The sequence below is a fragment of the Electrona antarctica genome (genome assembly GCF_951216825.1).
Source record: "Electrona antarctica genome assembly, chromosome: 8".
Classification (NCBI taxonomy): Eukaryota; Metazoa; Chordata; class Actinopteri; order Myctophiformes; family Myctophidae; genus Electrona; species Electrona antarctica.
In genome coordinates, this window is record NC_136789.1 from 4,437,068 (window position 1) to 4,449,274 (window position 12,207).

The following is a 12,207-nucleotide window of genomic DNA, read 5'->3' on the forward strand; positions in this document are numbered from 1 at the left end:
TCCGTGCTTAATCAGAATACTTGAGTAACAAGAATATTAAGAAAATATTATTGGGCATGTCAACGTAGCAAATAAGCCAGTTTGTTCTGGTACTCAATACTCACCTCCTGTTCAGAAAGGCCGTCAATGATTTCTGATATCTCATGCTCACTTCTTGCAATGTTTGCAGACATGCCAGTTCCTCTTTGGCCAACTCTGAGTGAAGAGAAATATTTAATGTTGTATGAGGGATGATAAGACAAAGTTACCTCTACTATGCTTCAAAATCACTTGTTCAAACATTGAAAAAGAATGTCTCACTTTTCAAAATCAAGTGGCAAAAGAGGCTGAAAAACAGCCAAAAAGACACACACACACACATCTAAAACCTAATGGGCTGCGTGCCGGATCAAAAACAGTGATAATTCAAGAATAAAAAGAGTCCGCACAACATGTTCTGCTCCCAGAAATATCTTTACTTCATAAATGGTAACGTTTTGAGTCAAAGCTCTTCCTCAGACTTTCACTTTTCAAAATCAAACATAAATAAGGAAATGGATAGCAATAGTTCTGTTACACTTAATATTTAGAATGAATCGACTTTCCAACAAACACCCTTCAAACTAGATTGTGCTAACGGCACACTAGTAGTTAATGGGGTAGTGTCATAGTGCGTCAGTCAAACACATGAATAGATCATCTCCAGGTTGGACCCATGCTGCATGTCATGCTCCCTTTAGTTTCCTGTCTCTACATTGCCGATACATTACACTCTCATCCATATCCAATATATATTTGACTGGATATTTAACTTGGGTCCAAGGTCTAATTCACACCTCTACCTCAGTAGACTCGATGCGAATGGGTGGAGAAGTTGCATCATTCTTGCATATTTAATTTTCTGCGTTTGTATTCAATTCATAAACTATACACAAATCTATGGTGTTAAAAAATATATTTCGAGTAATAATTAGGACTTGAGGGTAACGCGGATGCAGTGTGTGTGCCATTATCACACACACACACACACACATACAGACAGACATACAGACAGACGTACAGACACGTGGTGCATTTATAGATAGATTTGCGCTCTCAATTGGCAGAGCTACATCAAGCTCTTTGGTGATGGGCAGGGGCTTATTGACTCAACCAAACTCGCTGTAGTATTTAAAATGATGATTTAAAATGATGAGTATGTAGTGATGACAAAACTAGGATTTTTAGTCTGAAGGTTTGGAAACAAATTTATGCTTCCAGGGTTCTCTCTCTTTAGCTGTCGGCATTTCAGCTCCATAATCAATGCAGAAAAATGCATTATCCACAGAACAGTGGCACAATTTCTTTGGGTAAAATGCCGCTATAATGTTGCCATCATAATGATGGGTCACATATGTACAATTGGTGTTCTCCTAAGGTAAGAGGCAGTGGTTTAGCCAATAGACTTACATACTGAGCTCTACTATACAGTGTGCTCAATGCCAGACCAAGAACGTATTGGAACAGCCATTGCTGTGAAGTCTTTCAATAGGAATGATGTAGTTTATGGTGCCAAATGTCAGCCCTACCCTCATGTCCTTTCCAAAGCTAATTCCAAGAAAGACCCACACTGCCTTATGACGAGCCAGTATCTGGAGAAACACACTGCCTTATGAAGAGCCGGTATCTAAGAAAGACCCACACTGCCTTATGAAGAGCCAGTATCTAAGAAAGACCCACACTGCCTTATGAAGAGCCAGTATCTAAGAAAGACCCACACTGCCTTATGACGAGCCGGTATCTAAGAAAGACCCACACTGCCTTATGACGAGCCGGTATCTAAGAAAGACCCACACTGCCTTATGAAGAGCCGGTATCTAAGAAAGACCCACACTGCCTTATGAAGAGCCGGTATCTAAGAAAGACCCACACTGCCTTATGACGAGCCAGTATCTAAGAAAGACCCACACTGCCTTATGACGAGCCAGTATCTAAAAAAGACCCACACTGCCTTATGACGAGCCAGTATCTAAGAAAGACCCACACTGCCTTATGACGAGCCAGTATCTAAGAAAGACCCACACTGCCTTATGACGAGCCAGTATCTAAGAAAGACCCACACTGCCTTATGACGAGCCAGTATCTAAGAAAGACCCACACTGCCTTAAGACGAGCCAGTATCTAAGAAAGACCCACACTGCCTTATGACGAGCCAGTAACTAAGAAAGACCCACACTGCCTTATGACGAGCCAGTATCTAAGAAAGACCCACACTGCCTTATGAAGAGCCAGTATCTAAGAAAGACCCACACTGCCTTATGACGAGCCAGTATCTAAGAAAGACCCACACTGCCTTATGACGAGCCAGTATCTTGAGAAACTTTCTAAATGCAAAATGTTTCCATATGATTTTCATATTAAATAACAATTAGGAAACAAAGTTTATTATGCTTTCTGCAGAGTTACGTAAGTTGGGAACACATCTTCCATCATGATTCAACCACATGTATTGATATTTTCTTTATTTTCATTACCATTATCTTCTACAGTTGACCTACAGTTGGGTGCCACCGATATTGTCCCTTATTATTTGACCCATTTAGGCCTGACCTCAAAATTTTAAAAAATCCTTATAAATCCTATTTTCACGATTTTTAAAAAATAGCAATAGCTAAATTATAACAATGTTTAAAACACCAAAAGGGGTTCCCGCCCAAAATGGGTTAACTGTCCTTTTGCGCAGATCACGCAAACCTCAGCAAAAAGAAAAGGACAATATCGATGGCCTCCAACTGTAGCAGAGCTAGGGCTAACATCAGCCACAGCTGTGCACCGTGTTGTGTAACAAACCTCTGGAAGCGCTCCTGTTGCTCTCTCTGCTTGCGGATCTCAGGGAACTGCCTCTCATAGTACTCCCGTGTTCGGCTCTCCTTGGCTTTGCGTCTGGGGTTGTTCTCCATTCTCTCCACCTTCTTCTCCCAAGCCTCCATCAGCTGGTCATATCGCTGGCAGATGTTCTGTTCCTGTGAATATACACACACACACACAACAGGAAAACTTTAAACAACTGCTAATATGGATGCTAATATCCAGCGATGCTAATATCACTGAATATACAGGCTTTGTGATAACTGCTGCTAAACAATAAAGGAAACAAAAGTTTGGGAAACTACATTTCGCACTAATTGTGGTGCTCTCATCATTACATGGAACAAAATGTTATCTATGGACCATGACTAAGAATTTCTAAATAACAGTACTGCACAAGAAATATACATAATTTTCATATTTGGGATGGTGATTTGTCACTTGAGACTAGCACCTGACAGTGTTGCCAAGACAGGTGCCAAATCGAGCTGGAAAGGAAAATCAGCATCTCCATAAAGCTTGTCAACATACTGAAGCACAAAGTGCTCTAAAATATCCTGGTTGGCTGTGTTGACTCCAGTGTGAAGTTTCCACTCAGTGGACCAACACCATTCACATAACATGGTCCCAAATCATCCCTGTGTTATCAATTCCAATCAACACAACCATCTATTAGGATATTTTACAGCACTGACTGTGCTTCCATATGTTGACAAGCTTTATGAATACACTGATTTTCTTTTCCAGCAGCACTTGGCACCTGCCTACAAAGCTTTACTGGAAACAGACAGGACCATTTGCTGAACTACACACTACATCATATTTACACCACTCAGAAGAGTTAGGCTTAGTGCACGCCACTTCCCTAGCTTAGCCTGTTGTCTGACTCATGTCTAGAGAATAATTAAAACAATCCCATGTTTGTTTTGAAATACTGTAGGATTCAGCAGCACAAAACATTACCATGATGTTCTCTTCATGGAGTGACTCTGTAACAAGTTTGTCCAAAATAAAAACCCTCCAGAGCCAGAAGAGTTAAAATGTTCAGCGGAGAGATGGAAAGAGTCCCATATGGGGGAGGACAATACAGCCTTGTTTCCACTCTCTCCAGCGAGGGCCAAACAATTCACCTTCCTCTTGGCATAAGGCCATGTCCACTCCACCATTGTCCAGAGTGCAAAAGGTCTATCTGACCCTGGCTGGGTGCAACCTGACAAAGGTTGCACTCACTGATCCAAGCAATACAAAAAGGAAAAGTGCTTCTACATGAAGTGATTAGACTATGTTTAACCATGAGTGTGCTGATAAGAGAGAGGAGCTATTTGGTTGCTATTTGGTCTGAGCTCTGATCCGATTTAACAGCACCATAAAACTTGGAAGGCTTAAACACACAGTACGTGATGTGGTTCAGCAAACAATTGTGTTTACCGTGCATTATTTAGACATGGTATGCTAAGTACTGGACTACCCACCAACACTACAAAAATGTACGCCAAAAGTAGAGAATCAAATGTGCCACTAAACTGAGGTACTTATAATTAACCATTTAAACCCTGTATATTTTGTTGACCAGGGCCCCTGGTGGTCTATAATTTGATCCACTCCTTTTTCCCTCTACACCAAATCTCTTAGCCAAAAATAGTTGATCTACCGGCTCACTAAACAATAGTACACATTGTGAGCTTGTAGATGTTATTTGCAGCAAATACTAGCGTATTTTGAATCAGGACGCCAGGGTTAAGCATGAAATATTATGTTTATTTCAATATTGGGATGGTGAAACAAAATGTTTAAAAAACAAAAGTCATTACTCCGACTTCAGATATGACACAAGGTCTCTGAGATAAAGTGTACTTTGTATATTCTGCTATGCTGAGTGTACCGTCAAAGGTTCACTCAAAACCAATTGTATACACTATATGAATGAATTTGTGTGTGGAAGCTGTTGTGAATGTTGTTCATAAATCAATATTCTTTTCCACTGACTATTTTAAACTAGATGTCAATTTGACAAAAAAAATCTATTTATATTTAGCATGCTCAAGAAAGTCTGCAAGTTGATTTTCATACTGTAATGAAATTAATTAAATCCAGTGGCTTCCTCAGAATCGCACAAAGCATATTATGCTTTGGAAAATGTTTTGCATGTTTTGCAGTCAAGTATACTGTGAGTCATGCACGCTAGACCTGTAGACCACCAGTATGGTCCTCTAAGGTATTGTGATTTGCTCTGACCAGCCTTAAAAGGGACACTTTTTGCCAAAAAATACATGTTAATGATGACGTTTAGAAGATGTAGAACCCTTTCCTGGGGGTTTTTATGTGTGTAATATGTGGTTTTAGATATTTTAGATTTTAGCAGTGAGCCCAGTGTCTCTGATGTCATCGACACTGGGCTCACTTCCTTCCTGGACTACACTTCCCATAATGCTTTGGTGCACTGCTTCTCCTTGTGGATGAGTATATCTATTATACGTCCAAGCATAGACATGGTTACGCCCCACCTGCCTCCGGTTGGCCTACCGACACTGCCGGCTTTACCAGACTTTCCGCCGAGGTGGATAGCTATATGCTGGATAGTCTGCCACGAGGTTACTCCGTGGTGGAAAATAAATAAGTACAATACAAGAGAATGACACCTTGGCACGCGCGACAGTAACTTGTATGTTTTGTAGAAGAGGCAAACTTGTTTATGCCATTTATGTGTACAGTGTAAACTTGAAACATTATTGTAGCCTACTGTAAAAAAGGTCTATTTTCCCTTGATCTTTATCCTTTTAAGTATAATAGTATTAGATTAATACACGATAATCAACACTAACACTTAACTCCTTTGCTGCCCCTAGTGTAGTTGTACTGCCCCAGGGGCCGCCCGTCCAGGCCCACTCTATAGAGCTGGTTGTCCTTCCGGGTAAAACAGGAAGGTGTGGGCTTCCGGAAGTGGAACGACACCACACAACACAGCCCACAGCCTTTAGCTACATTTTCTCAGCGATGCGATACAAAATCACAAATGATTTATGATCTTCGGGTGCGCGCGTCGGGTGGACAGCTCTCCAACCTTTGGAGATACGGCGCTTTGAAAATCGTGTTATAATGGAGGCTCAACGGAGCTGGATTTTGAAATCGCATCACTGGTGGTGACGGAGGAGGGCTATTCTACCCGGCGCAATGCTAAAAGGTAAACAGACCGACGGCGCGTTCATATATGGATTAAACATACGTCTACGCTTATAAGCGTAGCTGGCATAGATAGGTCCCAATAGCCTAGCTACGTTTATAAGCGTAGATGGCAAGAAAATAATTTTAATTTAGAACACACCCAAATCAAATCATACAAATACGTGTTCAATCAATCATTTAATCAAACGGCATAAAAAATATTAGTTTGCCTCTTCTACAAAAATAAAAGTTACAAGTTACTGTTGCGCGTGCCAAGCTGTCATTCTCTTGTACTTGTATTATTTCCCACCACGGAGTAAACTTGCGTCTCGGAGGACAGTCGGTAGGCCAATCAGAGGCAGGCGGGGCGTTACCATGTCTATGCTCGGACGTAGAATAGATATACGCCTTGTGGATATGGGTTGGGCTGTCTTACTGAGACAACATGTAGTCCAGGAAGTAAGTGAGCCCAGTGCCGATGACATCAGAGACACTAAATCTAAAACCACATATTACACACATAAAGACGCCCAGGAAAGTGTTCTAAATCTTCTAAACGTCATTAACATATTTTTTTACAAAAAGGGTGAAGTTTCCCTTTAAGTGTTTAATGTACTTGGAAAATATAGATAGATAACTTATGGTGCTTGTTGAATGTATGCAAAGCACCTCATAACAGATCTGCATAACTGTTAATACAGCAAAGGTGATACAGCTTTCGAGACCCTTAAGTAATCCTGTATAATTTCTGTTATAGCATTTAGCTCATCTGTGTGAGAGCAGTTTGTGTTTGGAGTAATTGTTCAAATGTCCTGTATGGCATGGGCTCTCTCTGTTTAAAGAATTGCAATCACACAAATTACTGGAAGTTCCTTCAAACTATGTTCTTAAAGGCAGATACTTACCCTTTGCTTACGAGCATGGTTTCTCCTCTTGAAAAACAGTATAAGCTTCTTTCTCATAACTTGGTTCCTGCAAGAGAGCAAAATGTACAGTATATGATCAAGATGATGAAGAGCCCATGTTAATAAACCATTTTTCAGCCACAAAAAGCATAGGTAATGGCCACAGCACACAGCATATAACATATGCATGTCCCATGCCATGTTTCTTTGCAATGCTAGAACACTCCATTCAGGCATCTCTTTATAACATGTAGTTACTCAGAATAGAACACAGTCATGTAAGAATAGCGCTGAAATAAGCTGAACACTAGTAACATCATAACAAATCAATAATCAAACAGGAATAGTATTTCCATGACATGCACATTCCCACAATTCTTCATACAACTGGTGCTGCTGCTGGACCCAAAGTAAACCTAGGTAATGTCCGCAGCACACAGTATACGTAATGTCCTGTGCTTTATTAAACAAACACTTTCTTCAGGAAGGACTTCATCAGGTTAACATTAACAATTAGCTACTGCATGAAGACACACCAAATATCATGGCATTTCTCAGTAATTTCTCAGTAATTCAGCACCAAGGCAACAAGGAGTTATATCACAAGGCACAGGTCTTTGCTTTATGTGATAAGAAAATGCAGTCAACAAGTTCAATACTACCATTGCAGATTAGGAAATACTTTTTGTCAGCAAAGTCTAAAATATAACACAATCACTGAGCTCTCTCTCACTCTTTGACTTCATTCAGACAGCTACAAAATACTGGGAAGTTGTGGGAACCGTTTTATTTGCACATGGTGGTGGCAGTAGAAGATAGAACATGTCTGTTCTGAGGGACAAAAAAAAACTTTTGCCCAAATGGGCCATTCTCATGGTACAGTGCTGATAAGAGCTTCATACCAGACAGCCTGGCCTTCAAGCCCATAAAACACACACACACACACACACACACACACTCACGCGCTCTCTCTCTCGCTCGGTGTCAGTAGGGCAAAGTGACCTGGTGACTCAGTGATCAGACTGGGCAGTGAATTATCAGCATGATTTATCTAGACGAGGTGGGTGTTATGTTATCCTATCACTACCCTCAGCTGAGATGCCTCATATCCTGTTAGTGTCATGAATATTACATCGGTTACACTCTTCTCACATTCATGTGCAAGTCTATATACATTAACAACTAAACGTAACATAGCACTTACGTTTTTATATTGTCGTGGTACACTTTTGTATCCGATGGCTGGTTGTATAAGGGCTGAGAAGAGAAATAAAAGGGAAATGAGTACCAGTAGTGGATTAATCATTAACCATTAGGAGTAATAGTAATAAATATCCAATATTGAAGAATGCATCATTTGTTTCCAAACACCTTACAAAGGGAAAAGTGAATAACCATTATAGTCCCCTACAATTATACTTACAAGCTCAACCTTGGGACCAAGACCTTCAAATATCTTATGGGCTTCTTCAGCTTTTTTCTGGTAAAAGATGTAAAAAAGTGTTTCAAGTGTTAATTTGTGTCATTTTACAAAAATGACATATTTTCACCCTCAATCGACACAAAACAAAAAAAACAACTAAAGCACCAACTGCCAGCCATTTTTGTGTAAAAGGTTATGTAGAGCATAACATAACATCTTGACAAAGCATAGGATCATGAATACCAAAAACATAAAATAAAATGGAGTCACGAAAAGAAAAGTAGTAGATATTTTTTCATAGACATTTATTGGAACATGCTGCAAAAATCCTTTCCAGAGTGAAACATTTCAAGGCTGTGTTGTACCTGTCTGCAAAGAGGAGCTACATGATACGAGCAAAAGTACAGAGAAGAATGTTCCACTGGAGCATAATTAGGGCTGGCAATGACAGCTCTCCTGGATCACAGCAGGCTGTGTGCTCTGAAAGCTCATTAAAACTAGCCTTCAGTAACTCTTAAACATCCTTTTTCATGACCCTCTGCCTGTAGACTGGGGCCGATTTCCAAGGCCGGGGGATGATGTAAGTAAACGACCAGTTTTACTAAAAAGGGTTAATGGCTGACTGCGAGTGAAGGCGTGTCCCAGCACTGTCATAGCACAACGCAGCCTGGGAAGACATGAACTACAGTAACCTCTACTCTCACACACACACACACTACTCCACTCCCATATCGCTCTGCGGAAATACAGATAATGAAGCCTGCCTCGCTCAGCTCTCCTTGTGGTGGACGAACATTCATAAAAAAAAAATGTATTCTCACGATTATAAAAGATTCACAACTTCACATTAAACAGTACCATCGCAAGCATGGAAGTCTAAGAAGTAACTTGTAGACAGACAAGACAAAATAGAAATCAAAAGGAGGCATACTCTAGGCTAAAAGACTTCATACATGAAAATGAAGTTAAGTATTCATTATTTGCGATATGATGAGTAGTGAAAATAGCCAAGCTCACAACACATTGTGGGCAACTACATTTGCCATTTTAGCTTCTTTCCAGAAAACTCATGACATTTTCTGAAAATCTTCATCTATAATGACATGCCCAAAACAGGTTTAAAGTGGTTGAACTACCTCAAATGGTACAAAAACAAAATAGGAAAAATTAATGCATTGGAGTTATGAGGCCAAATACCAACCCTGTTCTCATCATAGATGATATGGACGATGCTACGGTGCTTAATGTGTTCTTATTAAGTTATGAGGCCAAATACCAACCCTGTTCTCATCGTAGATGATCTGGACAATGCTACGGTGCTTAATGTGTTCTTATTAAGTTATGAGGCCAAATACCAACCCTGTTCTCATCGTAGATGATCTGGACGATGCTACGGTGCTTAACGTGTTCCACTGGGGGCGGTGTCACTGGCTTTTCTGGCTCTACTGGCTTTGCGGCTTCCTCCTCTAGTTGTTGCTAAGAAACATGAAGACAATACAATATTACTGTAAGTAAAAAGGCACACAGAATACACAGGTAAAACAGGGGTAACTTATTTTTGTCGTTTTTGAAGTGCTTTATAATTTCATATCGGTCAGAATAGACAGACAGGAAACCAAGGGCAGAGAGAGGAGAGACAAGTGAGACAAAACAGGGCCTGGATTTAAACACTAGGACCATATGATTTATGTGCATTAACAGGCTGAGTCACCAGGCACCCCGGATACATTATTTTTTAATGAAGTGCCCAATTTAAAAGTAAAAAAGTGCACATGGTTTCCACGTATATGAATTTAGTTTGCACTCAATGGTGTTTCAGGGACCACGACTCAGCTTCTGTCTGCACTGTTGTGTTGATCTGATCCAGGCTTTTGATATCGGAGGCCCAGGCAGGATTTATCAGATTAGTCTCTGCCTGCTTGTTTAGGCTTAGCCTTTTCTTTTTTCCTCTTTCCACTGGACTGTAGGTCTCTGACACTGGGGCCATGCTGACAGACAGTTGAACTGGTGACTTACAGGTTATGTAAACTACCAGGTTTCATCATAGACAACATCAACAGAAGCTCCTGAAATACCTCAAACAAACAAAAATCCCTGAAAGTCTTTGTGTGTGTGTGTGTGTGTGTGTGTGTGTGTGTGTGTGTGTGGGGGGGGGGGGGGGTGTCAGGTTAAAATCTCCCTGCTTACAAAGCTTAGCTTGCATTGTGCATTCCTATCTAATGAGAAGAAATTCCAAAAAGATAGCAGTAGAAACATAACCACTATAAAGCACCTCCAGAGGGAGATAACGACAGGAAGCGGGGGATTGATAGAGCAAGTAAGCCCTGGGCTCAAGAAATTCACCTCTTTCTGGGAGCATGTACTGTAATTGGGAGCAGCATCTTACAGCGCAGGAGAATTATCTTTCAACGCCACTGGTGCAACCTGTGGCTCTGTGTGTTGATTAGGGGCCCTCACTGACAGTACTGGTGCAACCTGTGGCTCTGTGTGTTGATTAGGGGCCCTCACTGACAGTACTGGTGCAACCTGTAGCTCTGTGTGTTGATTAGGGGCCCTCACTGACAGTACTGGTGCAACCTGTGGCTCTGTGTGTTGAATAGGGGCCCTCACTGACAGTACTGGTGCAACCTGTGGCTCTGTGTGTTGATTAGGGGCCCTCACTGACAGTACTGGTGCAACCTGTGGCTCTGTGTGTTGATTAGGGGCCCTCACTGACAGTACTGGTGCAACCTGTGGCTCTGTGTGTTGATTAGGGGCCCTCACTGACAGTACTGGTGCAACCTGTGGCTCTGTGTGTTGAATAGGGGCCCTCACTGACAGTACTGGTGCAACCTGTGGCTCTGTGTGTTGAATAGGGGCCCTCACTGACAGTACTGGTGCAACCTGTGGCTCTGTGTGTTGAATAGGGGCCCTCACTGACAGTACTGGTGCAACCTGTGGCTCTGTGTGTTGATTAGGGGCCCTCACTGACAGTACTGGTGCAACCTGTGGCTCTGTGTGTTGATTAGGGGCCCTCACTGACAGTACCAGCAACCTGTGGCTCTGTGTGTTGATTAGGGGCCCTCACTGACAGTACCAGCAAGCGTATATGGGCCTTATGGGCCTTAGCAGGAGCTTGCATCAGTGACACTGAGGTCAGACTGAAAATGTTCTTCATGGAGCTGAATGGTTCTAAACAGTACCAGAAACTAGAGTTCTAAACATGAATAGAAACTAGAACTGAGTGACATGACTTAGAGAGGCATCACAATATTTATGGGACAGGCGTTGATGTTTTCTGAGGGTTAAAATATACAGTTGGCCAATGTGAACTCCACAGATTGCAATACATAAAACATGAAGAAAAAGAGTGGAAGCAATGGTGAGGTAGAGAGGAGACCAATGTTCCCTCTGAGCAAACACTCAAACCTCCTGAGCAGACATCAGCAACTACTGAGCAAACATACGTCACCTTGACACCAACTATCCAAACGTTAGATAATGCGAAGTGAGCACCCCTCACTTCACACAGGTGTGATTTTTTTCTTTTTTCCAAATGGATTTTGGTATAAGAGTGAATTAATGAATAGTTAAGGTTACGCACTACAAGTTACAACATTTTTGTTTTATATCAAGGTGGTAGGCTAACAATTTTAGGAATATTCATGTAGTCTATATCAGTGGTTCTCAACCTTTTCAGGCTGTGACCCCCCAAAGTAATCATATTTGAACTGGGGACCCCCCACCCAGACAAGCAACAGAATGGTTCCACGGATAAATATTGTGAAAATAACCGATCTACAAGCTCGTTGTGAACTTGTAGATTGGCTATTTTCACAATTGGTGCCTCTTTCTTATATTATTTAATAATCTGGCCAATGTTTGACCAGTTTTTATAGCATGGTTTGCTGA

The 12,207-nt window shown here is 41.3% G+C and overlaps 1 protein-coding gene across 2 annotated transcripts in view; it reads right to left on the bottom strand.

The window, feature by feature from the left end:
* ncor1 (nuclear receptor corepressor 1) overlaps positions 1-12,207 on the bottom strand; it is an 89,514-nt gene that overhangs the window by 57,714 nt on the left and 19,593 nt on the right. For both annotated transcript variants that reach the window (XM_079508574.1, XM_079508573.1), the window contains exons 6-11: positions 9,676-9,792; positions 8,317-8,373; positions 8,098-8,150; positions 6,894-6,960; positions 2,809-2,981; positions 105-195 (exon numbers count right to left, since the gene is read on the bottom strand). In XM_079508574.1, the coding sequence (XP_079364700.1) occupies positions 105-195; positions 2,809-2,981; positions 6,894-6,960; positions 8,098-8,150; positions 8,317-8,373; positions 9,676-9,792 (558 nt within the window). The remainder of the gene's footprint in view (positions 1-104; positions 196-2,808; positions 2,982-6,893; positions 6,961-8,097; positions 8,151-8,316; positions 8,374-9,675; positions 9,793-12,207) is intronic.